The sequence below is a fragment of the Asterias rubens genome, unplaced genomic scaffold (genome assembly GCF_902459465.1).
Source record: "Asterias rubens unplaced genomic scaffold, eAstRub1.3, whole genome shotgun sequence".
Lineage (NCBI taxonomy): Eukaryota > Metazoa > Echinodermata > Asteroidea > Forcipulatida > Asteriidae > Asterias > Asterias rubens.
The window spans coordinates 1-20,089 of record NW_022985701.1 but is presented as its reverse complement, the minus strand read 5'-3'; the positions used below and the strand labels follow the sequence as shown (position 1 = coordinate 20,089).

At 37.4% G+C, this 20,089-nt stretch overlaps 1 protein-coding gene across 1 annotated transcript; it reads right to left on the bottom strand.

Annotated features, from left to right (window-relative positions):
* Nucleotides 1-438: 438 nt before the first annotated feature.
* Nucleotides 439-7,634, bottom strand: LOC117305802 (tyrosine kinase receptor Cad96Ca-like). Its single transcript, XM_033790678.1, has 12 exons — nt 7,456-7,634; nt 6,953-7,003; nt 5,745-5,913; nt 5,335-5,417; nt 4,878-5,129; nt 4,453-4,563; nt 3,337-3,524; nt 2,839-2,961; nt 2,617-2,728; nt 1,964-2,060; nt 1,592-1,691; nt 439-526 (listed from the first exon to the last, which is right to left on the bottom strand). Exons 1-12 carry the CDS (start codon nt 7,595-7,597, stop codon nt 449-451), a joined length of 1,506 nt encoding a protein of 501 aa, XP_033646569.1. The 5' UTR covers nt 7,598-7,634; the 3' UTR covers nt 439-448.
* Nucleotides 7,635-20,089: the final 12,455 nt, after the last annotated feature.

Genomic DNA, 20,089 nt, shown 5'->3' with positions numbered 1-20,089 from the left:
TGTGACCATTTCAATGGATACAGCAAGATCATTACGTAAACTAGTATAATATACGTCTTTTTGACCTATGTTGGTATACACTAAACAAAGCGGGTCAGAGTGACCAAGATTTGCATGGGACCTGATCCGTTTTCTTGGTGCCGACAGTGGTTTTACATAATTATTGGGTTTAACTCAGATTCGGCGCCATTTTGATCAATTTCTGGATAATTTTGAAACAGATACCGAGTCACTATGACCCATTCTGGGTCAAGCCCAATGCGACACGAATCCAGGTCAACTCTGACCATGAACTTTTTAGAGTGTATTTTCTACTCTATTTAAACCCTATTATTTGTAGTATATGAATGCTATTACTGTATTAAACAGAGCGGCGAAAGACTATTTTGGATGAGCAAATATATATCACATCATGTGGTCTTTTCTCGTGGGAGTTGGCAGCAAACTCTCACAGTTTCTCGTTGCCATCCCCTATCTTTGTCACCTCGTAGATATTTCCGTCCAGATCACCCAGTTTGATGTAATCCTGTAAAAACAAAAAAGGTAAATCTAGTTTTAAAAAAATCGAAATGGTGCTTTAAAACATAGAATCCCAATATCTAAACACCTCGCATTTCATACCACTGGACACAGGTTCACATCATGGAGCAAGTTCGGGTGGCGTCTAGACTTCACTACACCGACTAGACTTACCAGAAACCATAGAGCACAGGGAGATTGACTATAGCACTGGAGCATGGTCGATATGGTTAAAGGAACACGTTGCCTTGGATCGGTCGAGTTGGTCTTTGAAAAGCGTCTGTGACCGTTTGTTATAAAATGCATATGGGTAGAAAGATGTTGTAAAACCAGAATACAATCATACACATAAACATGCCTCGAAATTCCACGGTCGGCCATTTATGGGAGTCAAATTTTTGACTCCCATAAATGACCGACCGTGTTAGTTCGCAAAGTAAAAGGAAAACCACGCAATTTCGAGGCAAATTTGTGTGGATCATTGTATTCTAATTTTAAAACATCTTTCCAACCATAAATGCATTTTGTAACAAACGGTTACACACGCGTTTTATAGACCAACTCGTCCGATCCAAGGCAACGTGTTCCGTTAATTCGAGAGCTACGTCACAGTTTGTGGTCAGTCTACGCTGTGCTGTCTCCTGTACGAACTGCGTGCGCACTTTCAGTCATCTGACCCGTGATACAATCCACTTTTTATACTAAATAATTGTGTGCATTATTAACCGAGTTTTTCATGAGTCCAATAAAACAAAACAAAGTTACATGTGGTTGAACGACATCGGTGATTGGTTTATCCGCATTACGTAATCAAGAATGGGTCGAGTATTAGGGCGTGGCTTGAGCTCACTTCACGTTGGTTCGCACAACTAACAACACCAACAAATAAGACCAGCATATTGCAGGTTATTGTGTAAAAAGATTAATATTTGGACTAAAAAGCAGTTTAATATGGAGGTTAGTGAGAAACGCTGATGCCATTCTTGGTGCCATTGCCTTCACTACCTTTAAATTTCCCCAACATTATGTCATGAAATAAATAAACTCTGAAAAAAACCTATTATAAGATTACCGCTTCATTTGTCGAACTCTTCTCCAACTGTTTGAAGAGACTACGGAAAGTTGGTCTCTTGTTTGGATTTTGAAGCCAACAGCTGCTCATCATGGAGTATCTGATAAACATCAAAAGAAGTTTTAAAAAACTAGTAAATTTTGAGTTATTCACAGGAACTTTAAGATTTGATGATCGATGTTCATTATTAAAAACTAAAGATAGTCTTCAACCCATTTGTGTCTTGCTTTGCTCGTAATATGTAAAGAAAATTGACGATCCAGCATAACTATAATCGTTCTGATATCATCATATAAAGGGAAAATAGAGATGAAAGAAAAGAAATCCACAACACTCTCTTTGTCTCTAATGGCAAACTTGTCTTTCACTTACAGCTCTTCCCTGCAGTGTCCTGGTTTAGGCATACGGTAGCCCTCCTTGAGTTGGGCAACCATTGTCTTTGCAGTCATGAGTCGATATGGCCTCGCACCTATTATCAATTAGATATGCAAACTCATGTTAAACTTATTTGGAGGTGTATATGAAACTGTTCAAATTGAATCGTAGAAAAATAATTTTAATTGGTTAGGTAAATTATATCGAAGAAAGGAACGTTACTCACTCAAAAAACTACCGTTAGCAATAGACCCGATGTTTTGCCAACCGAAGTTGAAACACTATGGAAAAGCCATCGTAACAAAACAAAAACAGATGGCAACAGTTTGGAACAATGTCACAAAACTATTTAAAAATGTGTTGAATTTGTTGGATACAAATCAACCATTAACGAATATTGAATTCGGTCAGAACACCTGTTAAAACAATTCAAAGTTTTGCTACAATTCGGCCGTCCATGCCAAGCAGCGCGATATGTTTATCATCGTGTTACAATGGACAAGTCTTTGCGTTACTTTTGTATTAACAGCGGTCGCCATATTGTTTCCATAAGTTCTCGTCATGAACAAAGCCAAATTTAATTTTAAAGTAACTGAGAGCAGAGAAGTTTTCTAACTGATCAATCCCTCTATACATCATAATCATCTCACCAAGAGTAACGATCTCCCAGAGGAGAATCCCAAAAGACCATACGTCACTCTCTGTTGTGTACACGTCATCAAGAAGGGATTCCAACGCCATCCAGCGCATGGGCAGAACTCCCTGCAACGCAGAGTATAAAAACAAAAGATAACATTCTTTTTTTCCGATTTGAACACTCGTAACGTGAATATCAAATTAGAAAAGAACAAAACTTCGTATTGACAGATTACCTCTGATTCGCGCTCGTAGATGCGGACATTCATGACGTCACGGGCCAGTCCAAAGTCAGCCACCTTACAGACCATGTCTTCACTTACCAGAACGTTACGGGCAGCCAGATCACGATGGATACACTGAGGGATCGAGAAAGAATTACAACTGACTCAAAACATATCACAATATTTTCGCATTTTGTCTGTTTGTCTTTGGCTCAACACACTCAACACGTGCAAATAGTTTCATCGCAGATTATTTCATTAGTTGTTGACCTCTGTCCAAAATGATCGCAAATGATTCTGCGGAACCTAATCAATCACCACATTGATCAAAGTCACAAATACTTAGTCAGTCTTTTGCAGTAATTGTAACTGAACAATACACTTTAAATCACCTTTTGTGGCGTCTAAAATGATCGAAGCTAATTCTACAGAACCAAAACCAATCAGCACACTGATTAAAGTCACAAATACATAGCAGCCTTTTGCAATAATTGTAACAATTAAACTCACCTTTTGTGACGACAAGAAGGCCATTCCACTTGCCACATCTCTGGCAAACTTGATCAATGTCTTAGAGAGTGATTTACCTATACCATGTATGTTGGAGAAACCAGTTCCAGTATCTTCAGATCTATATCCAATCAGAACCTTCTTAAGGTCACCTTTACTGAGATATTCAACGATGACGTAGATGGGATCTGATGATAGAAATAACCATGGGTACCAAGAATCAGTCAAATTGGGGAGGTAGTGCTTTCTTCTCTAACGGCCAGGCTTCGAATTGATGATACCCAAGCCTTACATCCGCATGTACTGTAAAGGGGGTAGCCCTAGGAGTCGGTGGCAACGACCTCTGGAGTTAAAAATTGTAGCCCACACCTTGAAGTGGCCTTCAGGCATTGTGTGTCTGGCGACTTGCATAAAAAAAAACACCTACCATCAAACATGTCAATAACTCAATAGTTCAAAATATATGTCAATAGTTTGAACCAAAGCAGGCGAATATTTAATTTAAAAAAAGGTTCCACTTGCATCCCTTGTTGGGTTTTTCCCACTATGCGACAACCTCGTCCCTGTAAATGTATATCAAAGTGATGTTCGAACTAAACGAGTTTGGAATGTGACAATTCCGATAAGTCAGCCATTTTGAACTGACGGAGTTAAGATACTAAATAAAGGCAGTGGACACAAGTGGTAATTGTCAAAGACTAGCCTTCACTTTTGGTGTATCTCAACATAATGCATAAATAACAAACCTGTGAAAATTTGAGCTCAATCAGTCGTCGAAGTTGCCAGATAATATTGAAAGAAAAAAACATCCTTGTCACACGAAGTTTTGTGCTTTCAGATGCTTGATTTCGAGACCTCAAATTCTAAATCTGAGGTCTCGAAATCAAATTCGTGGAAAATTACTTCTATCTCGAAAACTACATTACTTCGGAGGGAGCCGTTTCTCACAATGTTTTATACCATCAACCTCTCCCCATTACTCGTTACCAAGTAAGGTTTTGTTCTAATAATTTTGTTGAGTTATTACCAATAGTGTCCACTGCCTTTAAATGTCTCATTTGTCAATTATTTAACTTGAGAGGAGCAAACTGTTTTCATTATGTGTTGCTGTTTTACCTTTCTCTACACAGTATCCCAATAGATTGACCACGTGTGGATGTGAACCCACTTTCTTCATTAGGTCCAACTCCTGCAGGAGGCCGGTCTTTGCTTGTCCATCAGCACCATCTACAAAATGGAAACATTAGAAGTAATTTTCTTGTTTTTTTTCTTCAAGAAACAACAATCTCGTACCTTGTATAAATTGTTGTTATAATGAGAAACTAACATGCAAATGTCTTATGTGCAAATCTCGCTGATATATTGAAACAGTTCTGGGACCAACGGTTGCACGTGCATTTCTTAAACGTTTCTTAAAAAGAAGCTCGAAATAGACACATCCCAAACTGTAATGGTTCCCAATGTTTAAATACACGCAAGGTGACTTGTAACATGTCTATTGTTGGACTCAATAATATTCTGTATGACGTCACTTTACTAACCTTTCAGTGTTTTAATGGCGACCTTTGTGCGATTCCCATCTCCCATAACCCCTTGCGCTGTACCGAGAAGCACTCTCCCGAACGCACCTCGCCCAATCTCGTTCTCGATCACTATGAGATCTCGCGAGAATGACAATTCGGGTCCTACATTGCCATACGTGGCATCTTTAGGCGCTTTGGACCCGGCGGCCATTTTGTTTTCTGAGATACTTTCATAGACAGCGGGTTTGGTCATCTTGTTCGTCGGACCATCTGCAAGTAACCAACAATGTATTGAACATCTTATTAGTAATCATTATTGTTTTGTTAAGCCTTTCTTGCAAAAGAAAATAAATAGTTTGAACTTTATATATAAAACAATCTATACATTTTTTATTGAATGATAGTTGTCCATATTTTTACAACAGAAAGCTCCACGTTTTACAACAAGTTCATTAAAAAGGTATTGTTCGATTACCTGGTTGATTGTTCTTGTTAACTGAAGGACCAGCAAGAGGTATTTGTCGTTTTTTTGGCGGTTTTGTAGACATCTCGCCGTGCCTGGAATTTGTTTTAGAAGTGAAGTTATTGATAATAAGTATTCCTTTGGTCACAAAGTTAAATTTATTATAGAGTTACATTCTTTTCTGATCTTTATTGTGCCTTTAATTTGTCCGATTTCGATCATCGAATGCACGCCATTACGGGCTGCCCAACAAGTGGACTTTGTGGCAGTACTTTCACCCATAAGAGATTTTAAAAAATATTTAACGAGAGTTCACGAGACTGCTTCAAATCGGAAATCCACATTTATATGAAAATAAACCTCATGGAATGTGTGTTTTTGTTCACTCATGTGAAAGGATGAGAGAAAGACGTCAACTTTACCCATCGTCGCAATCTCTGTTTATATGCTTGTCTCGTCTCCTTTTCGTCGATCTGATGTAACAACGACGTCGCTTCCAGGTCCAGCAGACAACAAGGACACCCCCAATTACAACTATGACGGGAATACAGACCCAAATGTACCAATAGCAAAAGCATTGCCGACCAGGATCTGGAAACAGTAATATCATATAGTTCTTAAAAAGTTTCGGTAAATTTTTTGGCCAGATCAAGTTGTTGGCCATGACATGAATCAGGCTGACATGAAACCCTTTAACTCACTGTGATTGAAGATGTATTTAACATAATTTATATGTAGAAGTTTCAGCCTCTGAGGATGTCAAGGTGAAAATCACAAAGCAACGTTTTCAGGAGAGTCGCGTAAATCTATTGTACATGCTAAAGTAGTTTTCGTGAAATTGCTTTTCTCATTGCTCAAGAACTCTACAACCTCTAAGCAATTAATATTTTAAAGGCAGTGGACACTATTGGTAATTACTCAAAATAAATATTGCCATAAAACCTTTCTAAGTGACGAGTAATGGGGAGAGGTTGATGGTATAAAACATTGTGAGAAACGGCTCACTCTGAAGTGCCATAGTTTTCGAGAAAGAAGTTATTTTCCACGAATTTGATTTCGAGACCTCAGATTTAGAGCTTGAGGTCTCGAAATCAACCATCTAAACGCACACAACTTCTTGTGACAAGGGTTATTTTTCTTTCACAGTTATCTCGCAACTTCGATGACCGATTGAGCTCAAATTTTCACAGGTTTGTTATTTTATGCATATGTTGAGATACACCAACAGTGAAGGCTAGTCTCTGACAATTACCAATAGTGTCCACTGGCTTTAAGGGAAGCTTTCTACAATCATTATCTTTAAACCGTGTAGGTTAATGTGAATAATGGGGAAGTTTGTTTTGCGTCATACAAAATAAAATACCCAAACCCATGAAGCAGCATCATTTTTTCAGTAAACAATGTACACATGTAAACGTATTTATTGGTCTAAATGATTCGGAGAAAAAATAAAACAGTTACACGACAATTCCAGGTGAAGCAATATTTAACACCACCAAAATTACAACAAATTCATCATCACATTGTTGGTCGGGACCACGACTTAAAAAGAAGCAACGATGTAAACGAGCACTGGGCACCTTCGGTAATAATTGCCAAAGACTATATTGATTTACTTAACCTGTCTTACCTGTAGTGGAACTGGTAGTACTTGGTGCAACCCCCGGAGTTGTTGTCGCTCCTAGGTATAACAAAAATATAGAATTGTTTTTGCATGCTGTCTACTCACCTTTTCATAGAGACATTTAGTTTTTGTTTTTTTCAAAAAAAGTTGTCCTTGAATAAATAAAATCACGTGGCGCTTTTAAAAGTAACGGTTTTGTTGATTTACTGTTTAATTTAAAAACAGGCAGTTATAATCTTATACTCAAATGTTAGTTGGTATACTGTACCCAAACAAGGGGTACCGTTATTTTTGACCCTTTTCCAGAGGGAATCATGACCAGCTGGAAATTAATTTACAAAATCATCGAGCCTTCGTTATCAAGAAATGCGTTTGACATAAGTTGTATCTTGTTTGATAGACATCCATACAAGAAAGACACGTTTATTTGCCTTTGCACATCGCGAAGTCCCCTTTTCAAAATGGACGTTTACACTTATAGGGTTTTGGAAAATAATGACCCATTATACCTGGACACAGAACTTGCGAGCCATTTGCTGTTCCTATGGCATTGGTAGCGGTACACGTGACTTTTGTGCAGCCATTCACCTCGGGGTCACAGGCAAATGTCTTCCCAGTTGATGTCAGAGTGATGACATACTGGTCGTCCATTACTGGAGGGTTAGCGGTGGATGAACAGGTAAATGTACCTTGATCATACTCTAGCTTTACATCAAATGGGGCAACTGTGGAGACAATCAGGAAAAAGTAACTTTGTATGATTGACAAAAAAAATACAAAGCAAGACAGATACATGTAGAACTAGACATTAGGTGTTTGTGAACAAACACAAAGCTGTTCCGTGTTCTTTTGCTTTGATTATGTGTTAAAATTACCAAGGAGTCTATAACTGAAAAAAAGTTTGAAAAATACTGTACAGTGTCTTGAGTTGCGGTGCCACTTCATGGGGTCACGGTAACCTAAGGCTAATCTCTAACGCCCAAGGAGTCTGTAACTGAAAAAAAAATAGAAAATCGGTTGTGTAGTTCTTGAGATATGGTGCCACTTCTGGTTGACCCGGAAGTAGAGGCCAATTTGGGGTCATGGATTTTCAAAGTTTATTTGTAATGCCTTAGGAGGATAAAACTGAACAAAAAGGATTGAAAATCGGTTGTATAGTACTTGGCGTATGGTCCCACTTCCGGTTCACCCGGACGTAGAGGCCAACATGGGGTCACGGGTTTTCACAGTCAATATTAATGTCAAGGAGTCTGTAAGTGAAAACAAATTGAAAATCGGTTGAGTAGTTCTTGAGATATGGTCCCACTTCCGGTTGACCCGGAAGTAGAGGTCAAGTTGAGGTCACGGTTTTTCCGAATTTTTCTCCTATCCCCAAGGAGTCTTATAACTACAAACAGTCGACATTGTTAAAGAAGAATGTCGTCTTCCTGTGATAATTTATCTCGGAATGTCGACATCCTAAAAGTAGGATGTCGTCTTCCTGTGATAATTTATACCGGGATGTCGACATCCTAAAAGTAGGATGTCGTCTTGCTGTGATAATTTATCTCGGTATGTCGACATCCTAAACGTCAGTTGTCATCTTCCTGTGATAATTTATCTCGAGAAGTCGACATTCTAAAAGAAGAATGTCGTCTTCCTGTGATAATTTATCTCGGAATGTCGATATCCCAAAAGTAGGATGTCGTCTTGCTGTGATAATTTATCTCGGGAAGTTGACATCCTAAAATTAGGATGTCGTCTTCCTGTGATAATTTATCTCAGGAAGTCGACATCCCGAAAGTAGGATTTTTGTTGTTGAAATGATTTTACTTGTATACGTTTTGTTATATAGTATTACATTTCCAACAATATTTACAATATTCATGGTCATAAACTACGTTAAACTAAAATAATGGACGAAACAAAATGTCCCACGTAAAACTCCATAAGGTTTGGAACATAATGGTCCCGCAAGTTCAAATACGCGCAAGCCTTGCTTAGTCTACACAGAAGGTAATAAATAATTTATTACAAGCAAATGCAATCGTACAATAATAGAAAACAAAAATTAAAAATCAATGCAAAACACATGTAGGGGATGGAGGGACCCATAAAAGCAAACCTTAACGAGTACGGACCCCCTCCCCCTTTTTTTCTAACGAAGAAAGCAATGTGAGCAATTCTATTTAGTGGGTGTAATCTTATGTAACGGCAAAACAACTCAAATTTGCAGGAAGAACAAACACAAAAACAGTTAGCGTAAAATAAAACTTAACCATATATTTAAATGAAACAGATAAATAAAATACCCAACGTCATAATAAAACATAAAAGGGAACACTAGTTGTGTGATAAAAATAAATACTAGAGAAAATGGGCCCCACAACTCTTGCTGGGAAAAAAACCATGTCGAAATATACCATTGTTATCCATTAGAGACGTTTTGTAGTCACTTTGGTTGGGGAGTGAGGAATCTAGCAAAAATACACGAAAATCCCAATGCTGGGACATCAGTTTATACACCAGACAAATCTATTATATGGATATTCTTTTGAATATTTTATTTTGTGCATAATATGGTCCGTGATTCATGGTCCGTTGAATATAAGTGGGCGGTTGTGTATCGACAACAGACTTTTATCATTATGATCACCATCAGCCCCATGTATAATAAACCACAACGACTGACGATTGCACTTTTGGTATTGTCATTGTTAAACTCCGGTTCCATTGTGTGCTGTCTGTTATCCTCCACACATAGATTTTCTTGTGAATAGTAGCTGTGTATGATTCATGGTTCGCTGAATATTGTGGCGATAACAAACTTTTATCATTTTGAACTGAATGCTTGATTTATTACCCTCCACACATAGATTTTCTTGTGAATAGTAGCTGTGTATGATTCATGGTTCGCTGAATAATGTGGCGAAAACAAACTTTAATCATTTTGAACTGAATGCTTGATTTATTACCTTCCACACATAGATTTTCTTGTGAATAGTAGCTGTGTATGATTCATGGTTTGCTGAATATTGTGGCAATAACAAACTTTTATCATTTTGAACTGAATGCTTGATTTATTATCTAGAGGTAAATGCTTGAGGCCAGTAAGAGTATTGTGCACGTACACCATGTAGTTTTTGTTGGAAACCGTTTGCTAACAGCCATTTATGTTACCCTTTGAAATAAAATCAGAAAATTTATAAGTTTGCTTGTTGCATAAAATTAAATTGAAGATGATGCCTGAATTGATTTTTACAATCAGAGTTGGACTCTAGACTGACGTGTTGGACTCCTTGAACACTCCAAGTGGTTCAATAGGTAGTGCAATTCCAATACTTATGCTGATGTTCTCATGATGTCAGCATCAACAGGAAGTTCCAACCACTTTGTCCCCTTGTACAATTAAATATGCAAATATGGGTCACGTGGTTAATTAATTACGATTTTTAATTTTTTTGGGGGTCGGTGGTTTGATGTTTGATCTAGTACGATTTGATTTCACAGAACTCTTAACCACCAAACTCTGCGCTTATGATCACCATTTTCCGATTACTGTGTTTTTCAAACATCATCGTGTCATGCATGCACACAGGTTATGTTTGGCTAACAATTGAGAAAAAGAAAAGGCAACACTATTGATATAAAGATAAGAATCTAACTTAAAATATTTCAAAAAGAAATATTTTTTTAGTTTTGGGGGCTAAAAAAAAATTTTTCCCGTGCGCAGATTCGAACTCGCACGTATCAGTGAAGAAAGCGCGACTGATGTCCACTAGGCTACGAGGGCCAGCACAATAATCAAGGGTTTACATGTATTTATTTCAACAGAGGGGATTATAAATGATCCGGCGAAATAATTCTCGTGTCATGATTTTGCGAACATTGTCACTAAATATGAACTGCTAACGCCTTTAACTTAAGTAGGGGTTGAAATGTAGTATTTGATGCCTTTAGGGGTTTTTGACGAGGACGTCGTCGTCGTCAAAAACCCCTATTCAACTACGCACGTTCGTCCACGAAGAAAACACATCGGAGTCTAAATTTGACATTTTTTCACTCATTTCTCAAAAACTACAACACCACAGCAAGTAATATTTTATAACTGTTAAGTAGGGTTGAAATGCAGTATTAGATTGCCTTAAGGGGGTTTTTGACGACGACGTCGATGTCGTCAAAAACCCCTATCTAATTACGCACGTTCGTTTTAACGAAAACCCATGCACAGAGTAATTGGTCCAGAACGCGGTTAGAAAAACAAGGACAAATTTAACGCACGTTCTAACGACAATCCCAAACCTCCGTACTTTGTGCGTGTACAGAGTAACGTGTCCAGAACGCGGGTAGAAAACAAAATAGTATAGACTCCTCTCAAGAAGTCAACAACTCATTGAGGTACATACTGTGTTGTATAACCAAAGCGAATGTTTCACAATAACATGAAAGTGACTGCATCGAAATTACAAATTAAAAAGTTCAAATGAAGACCACGTGGTTAATTAATGAAGAATTTTTACACTTTTTTGTTAGAGTGAAACTTATGTTCTAAGCTTCAATTTGATATATGATTTAACTATTTTATCCTCATACTTTAGGAGTAGGGGCCTGAACAAAAACGCTGTACAAACGCTATGGGGTTTTAGGCGGAAACAAAGAATAAATATAACTGAAAAAAAGGTTTCAAAAAAGTTGTGTAGCTCTTGTTATAAGGTTTTACTTCCCGGTTGACCCGTAAGTAAAGGTCAACATGGGCCCACAGCTACCAAAGATTAATCTGCAATGCCAAGGAGTCTATAAAATCGGTTGTGTAGATCTTGATTTATAGTCCCACTTCCGGTTGACCCAGAAGTAGAGGTCAACTTGGGGTCACAGTTTTCCAAAGCTAATATTTATTGCCTAAGAGTCTACAACTGAAGTTTGAACATTAGCTTTGTACTTTTTTAGATATGGGTTCACTTCCGGTTGACCCGGAAGTAAAGGTCAACATGGGGTCAAAGTTGTTTCAAACTAATCTTGAATGCCCAAGGAGTCTATAACTGAACCAAAATTGATAATCTGTTGTATAGTTCTTGAGATATGGTCCCATTTCCGGTTGACCAGGAAGTAGGGGTCAACTTGAGGTCACGGTTTTTTAAAGTTAATATTTTATGCCTAAGGAGTTTATAACTGAAAATATTTTGAAAATCTGCTGTATAGTTCTTGAGATATGGTGACACTTCCGGTTGACGGGGAAGTAGAGGTCAACTTGAGGTCACAGTTTTTTCAAATTAATCTCCAACCCCCAAGGAGTCTTTAAAAACAAACAGTTGAAAAGTCGGCCGTGAAGTTCTTGAGATATGATGCTGCAAAGATTTCCTAATTAATATGCAAATGAGGGTCACTGGTGGTTAATTAATAAATAATTTTAATATGTTTTATGATAGGAATTAAGCTAAACATCCTAAAGCTTCCATTTGATATTATTTTACGTGTTTAAAAACACATAATTAATTTGTAGGATACTCCTTTATTTTCCTACTCCTGCCGATAGGGGGCGCTCTTATGAGACATTTCAATTGCACGATTTCTGCACCGTAATGTCTGTATCTGACTCTGTATTTGTATGTGTACGTCGCAGAGACCAAAACTGTCACAAAATGTCAAGCTATAATTTCCCCTATAGAACACGGCCCAGTTTTATGGCTCTGTCTGCTTCAACGAAACTCTGCCCATTTATTATACAACCACCATTCTCCGCTTACTGTGCAGGCGCTGAAATATCTGTACAATTAGTTCAAAGCAAAGATTACATATGATAAGTTTCCCCGCGCACAAGCAAAAATATCCCTGCTAAGCTGTGAAATATGCTTTAAGTAAGCGATAATATCCGCGCTTCTGATGTGTAAATTCTTTGCTTACGCAGTGAAGCAGAGTCAAATTGGACCAGTTCACAAGATTTCCCCTCATGTACTAACAATCTTTTTTGACTTTACATGTTTGAAGTGTAGGCCTTACTAAACCTACTTACAGGGCAAAATTACATGGTTCTCATGACCACCAAAGTCTGCGCTTCAATCACCATTTTCCGCTTTACTGTGATGTGCAAGCTTGGAAAATAATGTGCGAACTTGGAAGCACACAAACAAAAGAAATCCATGCTATAAGCAGTCTATTTTGCTTGACACAAACGCAGAATTCAATGCTTCTGCAGAGCACTGAATCTTTTTCATTATGCAAGTTCCCATCATGACTCGACTAGTCGCACCTCAAACCTGCCTACGACACTTGTCGAGATAAAATACGGATTCTCAAGATTTGTACCGCTATGTGCCGCAAGGGCAATATTAATTATGTTGCGAATGGGTGTGACTAGTGAAATTTACTACTCGACTAGGCGCACTTCAAACCTAACTACGACACTTGTTGAGATAAAGTACGGATTCTCAAGATTTGTGCCGCTATGCCGCAAGGGCAATATAAATTATGTTGCGAATATAAGCAACACAACTGGTTCACCAAACAGGTAGTCGGGACAAATTTTTAATTATGTTGCGAATGGGTGTGACTAGTGAAATTTACTACTCGACTAGTCGCACTTCAAACCTAACTATGACACTTGTCGAGATAAAGTACAGATTCTCAAGATTTGTGCCGCTATGCCGCAAGGGCAATATTAATTATGTTGCGAATAGTAGTAAGCAACACAACTGGTTCACCAAACAGGTAGTCGGGACAAATTTTGTAGTCGATGTGTGGACACGATTATAACGGAGTAGAGAAAAACAGTAGTCGCGACTCAAATAATAATTTGTAGTCGCGACTTTACCACTAAAGCACACTAGTCGCCCCTGCCTACTTTTGTCACAAGTAAAGCACGGTTTTTCCTGCGAATGCAAATCAAATTTTTAAGCACTGTTTTTGCAGTGCAAGTTTCGCAGGAGTTGAGCACAGTTAGTCAACTGTAGCAAATTTTTTGATGCGAATTGTGACGTGAAGAACACATTCCCTGCTAAGCTGTAAAATACGCTTAGCGTAAGCACAGTTCCCTGATTACGTAAGCGCTGCGATTCTTTCCTTTAAAAGCCATTGGCCCAGGACCAAACTACACAATAGCTTTTTAAACACAAAAAGCAGCTTAACCATGCCTCATGTTCAAGTTGTGAATCCAGGTATTCTGCTCAATTTCTGCAATTTTGTAAAGCAAAATGTTTTGCCTGTTTATTATAAGCAGCTCTATAAAATTGAGCCACTCAACCACCAGAGAAACGTCAGCATAATAAAATCTCTGCTTTTGTATTCCTGTCAAAGAGTTTTTGTTTGTCATGGTCTAATTTCCGAACGTAACGCGAAATACTGGAATTAGTTTAGGCAAATGGTCCCAGGCGCGAACAAGGTGACTTTACCCGTAAATAACTCCAAATCCCGGGCGGTCTATTTTCGTCGTCCACGCTCGTCGGCTGAAATGAACCCGGTCCACGACGCACCATGCTCAGGCTTGTCAAATTTTGGAAACAAGTTTAGACTTGTGCTAGTCGGTTACCGTAAGAAATCTATGTATATTGAACAAAAAAAACGCAATAACACCGGTCGAAAATGGTATAAGGACTTGGTCAAGTTAACAGTTTTACAATTTTGACTATTCAAATCAAGTTTTACGCCGTACCCATGATCTTTGAAAAAACTTCCCCGGAAATACAGGTTTTTAAAAATAATTACACTGTTTCTATAAGTTCTGATGCTTTTAAAATGACCATCAATAAAATGCATCTTAATCTAAAGCAATTTTGGGAAGTGTACAACATGTAATTTAATTTTAATCGAATAAATTATGTTTTGGAAAGCTGGGTTTGTTTACACTTCAAGAGCCATTGTGTTTGTGCACAGACACAAAACGTGCATTACATGACGTCATGGTGACGTCGTCCAGAATTTTATGTCGGAAATCACATTAACAGGACCTGACTAGTGTATAGCTGAAAAAAGTTTCAGGATCGGCGGTCTAATTTTTGAGATATGGTGTTAACTTGGTTTGCTAATTAAATATTCACAAGCTTAATTAAGGCTTATTGATTAACAATGTTTAAATTTTTTACGATAAGAATTAAGCTTATGTTCTAAGCTTCAATTTGGTATAATAAACTCACTCTTTCGTATTATGGTTTAGGAGATTAGGCTGCCGCAAAAACGTGTACAAACACTATGGGATTTAGGGAGAAACAAAGAATAATAATAATAACTAGACATTAAGTGTTTGTGAACAAACACGAAGCTGTTCCGTGATGTTTTGCTTTGATTATGTGCTTCATTGCCCAAGGAATATATAACTGGAAAAAAAGTTTCAAAAAAGTTGTGTAGCTCTTGGTATTAGGTCACACTTCCCGGTTGACCCACAAGTAAAGGTCAAAATGGGCCCACAGCTACCAAAGACTAATCTGCAATGCCAAGGAGTCTATAACTGAAAAAGTTTAAGCAATCGGTTGTGAAGATCTTGATATATAGTCCCACTTCCGGTTGCCCAGAAGTAGAGGTCAACATAGGGTCACAGTTTTTCAAAGTTAATATTTATTGCCTTAGAGTCTATAACTGAAGTTTGAACATTGGCTTTGTACTTCTTGAGATATTGGCCCACTTCCGGTCGACCCGGAAGTAAAGGTCAATATGGGGTCAAATGTGTTTCAAACTAATCTTGAATGTCCAAGGAGTCTATAACTGAAAAAAGGTTGAAAATCGGTTGAATATTTCATGAGATATGGTCCCACTTCCGGTTGACCCGGAAGTAGAGGTCAACTTGAGGTCACGGTTTGTCGAAAGTTATATTTTATGCCTAAGGAGTTTATAACTGAAAAAAGTTTTATAATCTGTTGTATAGTTCTTGAGATATGGTCCCACTTCCGGTTGACCCGGAAGTAGAGGTCAACTTGAGGTCACGATTTTTCAAAATTAATCTCCAATCCCCAAAGAGTCTTTAGCAACAAACAGTCTTAAAATCGGCTGTATACTTCTTGAGATATGGTGCTGCAAAGATTTTCTGATTGAATATGCAAATGAGGGTCATGTGGTTAATTAGTTACTAGTTGCCATTTTTCAAAAACAAATTAAAGATGCAAACATCACGACATCGTCTTCTCAGACTCTCCCCAAGAGTCCTCAACCCATCATAGAGATGTTTAAACATTGCAATGAAAGTGACTGCACCCAATTTATGAAGTACTACGTTGTACCCATGATGCCAAGATTCTAATTGATTAATTAATTAATAGACGAACATTGATTGCTTTTATGGACTGAAACAAATCTTATTAGATCAGTGTATTTTTCTACACATAATATGATATTTAGGAAACTAACAAATAAATTATTTAGAAGTTATTGTGTTTTTGACCAGTTTAAAGTATAGATTTGAAGAGCCATTGTGTTTGTGCACAGACACAAAACGTGCATTACATGACGTCATGGTGACGTCGTCCAGAATTTTATGTCGGAAATCACATCAACAGGACCTGACTAGTGTATAGCTGAAAAAAGTTTCAGGATCGGCGGTCTAATTTTTGAGATATGGTGTTAACTAGGTTTGCTAATTAAATATTCACAAGCTTAATTAAGGCTTATTAATTAAAATTGTTTACATTTTTTACGATAAGAATTAAGCTTATGTTCTAAGCTTCAATTTGGTATAAGAAACTTACTCTTTCGTATTATGGTTTAGGAGATTAGGCTGCCGCAAAAACGTGTACAAACACTATGGGATTTAGGGAGAAACAAAGAATAATAATAATAATAATAACTAGACATTAAGTGTTTGTGAACAAACACGAAGCTGTTCCGTGATGTTTTGCTTGGATTATGTGCTTCATTGCCCAAGGAATATATAACTGGAAAAAAAAGTTTCAAAAAAGTTGTGTAGCTCTTGGTATTAGGTCACACTTTCCGGTTGACCCACAAGTAAAGGTCAAAATGGGCCCACAGCTACCAAAGACTAATCTGCAATGCCAAGGAGTCTATAACTGAAAAAGTTTAAGCAATCTGTTGTGAAGATCTTGATATATAGTCCCACTTCCGGTTGCCCAGAAGTAGAGGTCAACATAGGGTCAAAGTTTTTCAAAGTTAATATTTATTGCCTTAGAGTCTATAACTGAGATTTGAACATTGGCTTTGTACTTCTTGAGATATTGGCCCACTTCCGGTCGACCCGGAAGTAAAGGTCAACATGGGGTCAAATGTGTTTCAAACTAATCTTGAATGTCCAAGGAGTCTATAACTGAAAAAAGTTTGAAAATCGGTTGTATATTTCTTGAGATATGGTCCCACTTCCGGTTGACCCGGAAGTAGAGGTCAACTTGAGGTCACGGTTTGTCAAAAGTTATATTTTTATGCCTAAGGAGTTTATAACTGAAAAAAGTTTTATAATCTGTTGTATAGTTCTTGAGATATGGTCCCACTTCCGGCCGACCCGGAAGTAGGGGTCAACTTGAGGTCACGATTTTTCAAAATTAATCTCCAATCCCCAAAGAGTCTTTAGCAACAAACAGTCTTAAAATCGGCTGTATACTTCTTGAGATATGGTGCTGCAAAGATTTTCTGATTGAATATGCAAATCAGGATCATGTGGTTAATTAGTTACTAGTTGCCATTTTTCATAACAAATTAAAGATGCAAACATCACGATATCGTCTTCTCAGACTCTCCCCGAGAGTCCTCAACCCATACAGGTCGCAGTGTGTTGCAAGAGCCATAGAGATGTTTAAACATTACAATGAAAGTGACTGCACCCAATTCATGAAGTACTACGTTGTACCCATGATGCCAAGATTCTAATTGATTAATTAATTAATAGACGAACATTGATTGCTTTTATGGACTGAAACAAATCTTATTAGAATCAGTGTATTTTTCTACACATAATATGGTATTTAGGAAACTAACAAATAAATTATTTAGAAGTTATTGTGTTTTTGACCAGTTTAAAGTATAGATTTGAAGAGCCATTGTGTTTGTGCACAGACACAAAACGTGCATTACATGACGTCATGGTGACGTCGTCCAGAATTTTATGTCGGAAATCACATTAACAGGACCTGACTAGTGTATAGCTGAAAAAAGTTTCAGGATCGGCGGTCTACTTTTTGAGATATGGTGTTAACAAGGTTTGCTAATTAAATATTCATAAGCTTAATTGGGGATTATTAATTAACAATTTTAACATTTTTTACGATAAGAATTAAGCTTATGTTCTAAGCTTCAATTTGGTATAATAAACTCACTCTTTCGTATTATGGTTTAGGAGATTAGGCTGCCGCAAAAACGTGTACAAACACTATGGGATTTAGGGAGAAACAAAGAATAATAATAATAAAAACAATAAAAATCTAGACGAAAACAATACCTGTTCCGACGGACGGTCGGAACAGCTAATAATAAAAATAATAAAAATCTCGACGAAAACAATAGCTGTTCCGACTGGATCGGAACAGCTAATAATAATAATAAAAATAACTAGACATTAAGTGTTTGTGAACAAACACGAAGCTGTTCCTTGTTGTTTTGCTTGGATTATGTGCTTCATTGCCCAAGGAATATATAACTGAAAAAAGGGTTTCAAAAAAGTTGTGTAGCTCTTGGTATTAGGTCACACTTCCCGGTTGACCCGCAAGTAAAGGTCAAAATGGGCCCACAGCTACCAAAGACTAATCTGCAATGCCATGGAGTCTATAACTGAAAAAGTTAAAGCAATCGGTTGTGAAGATCTTGATATATAGTCCCACTTCCGGTTGACCCAGAAGTAGAGGTCAACATAGGGTCACAGTTTTCCAAAGTTAATATTTATTGCCTTAGAGTCTATAACTGAAGTTTCAACATTGGTTTTGTACTTCTTGAGATATGGGCCCACTTCCGGTCGACCCGGAAGTAAAGGTCAACATGGGGTCAAATGTGTTTCAAACTAATCTTGAATGTCCAAGGAGTCTATAACTGAAAAAAGTTTGAAAATCGGTTGTATATTTCTTGAGATATGGTCCAACTTCCGGTTGACCCGGAAGTAGAGGTCAACTTGAGGTCACGGTTTGTCAAAAATATATTTTTATGCCTAAGGAGTTTATAACTGAAAAAAGTTTTATAATCTGTTGTATAGTTCTTGAGATATGGTCCCACTTCCGGCCGACCCGGAAGTAGGGGTCAACTTGAGGTCACGATTTTTCAAAATTAATCTCCAATCCCCAAAGAGTCTTTAGCAACAAACAGTCTTAAAATCGGCTGTATACTTCTTGAGATATGGTGCTGCAAAGATTTTCTGATTGAATATGCAAATGAGGGTCATGTGGTTAATTAGTTACTAGTTGCCATTTTTCAAAAACAAATTAAAAATGCAAATATCACGACATCGTCTTCTCAGACTCTCCCCAAGAGTCCTCAACCCATACAGATCCGCAGTGTGTTGCAAGAGCCGTAGAGATGTTTAAACATTGCATAGAAAGTGACTGCACCCAATTTATGAAGTACTACGTTGTACCCATGATGCCAAGATTCTAATTGATTAATTAATTAATAGACGAACATTTATTGCTTTTATGGACTGAAACAAATCTTATTAGAATCAGTGTATTTTTCTACACATAATATGATATTTAGGAAACTAACAAATAAATTATTTAGAAGTTATTGTGTTTTTGACCAGTTTAAAGTATAGATTTGAAGAGCCATTGTGTTTGTGCACAGACACAAAACGTGCATTACATGACGTCATGGTGACGTCGTCCAGAATTTTATGTCGGAAATCACATTAACAGGACCTGACTAGTGTATAGCTGAAAAAAGTTTCAGGATCGGCGGTCTAATTTTTGAGATATGGTGTTAACTAGGTTTGCTAATTAAATATTCACAAGCTTAATTAAGGCTTATTAATTAAAATTTGTTACATTTTTTACGATAAGAATTAAGCTTATGTTCTAAGCTTCAATTTGGTATAATAAACTCACTCTTTCGTATTATGGTTTAGGAGATTAGGCTGCCGCAAAAACGTGTACAAACACTATGGGATTTAGGGAGAAACAAAGAATAATAATAATAATAATAATAATAAAAATAATAAAAATCTCGACGAAAACAATAGCTGTTCCGACTGGATCGGAACAGCTAATAAAAATCTCGACGAAAACAATAGCTGTTCCGACTGGATCGGAACAGCTA

Coding starts and splice junctions, on each gene's coding strand:
- LOC117305802 (XM_033790678.1), bottom strand. CDS start 7,597: ATGGACGACCAGTATGTCATCACTCTGACATCAACTGGGAAGACATTT. Junction 7,004..7,455: donor CTCGCAAGTTCTGTGTCCAG/GTATAATGGGTC, acceptor TGTTATACCTAG/GAGCGACAACAACTCCGGGG. Junction 2,729..2,838: donor TCTACGAGCGCGAATCAGAG/GTAATCTGTCAA, acceptor TCTGCGTTGCAG/GGAGTTCTGCCCATGCGCTG.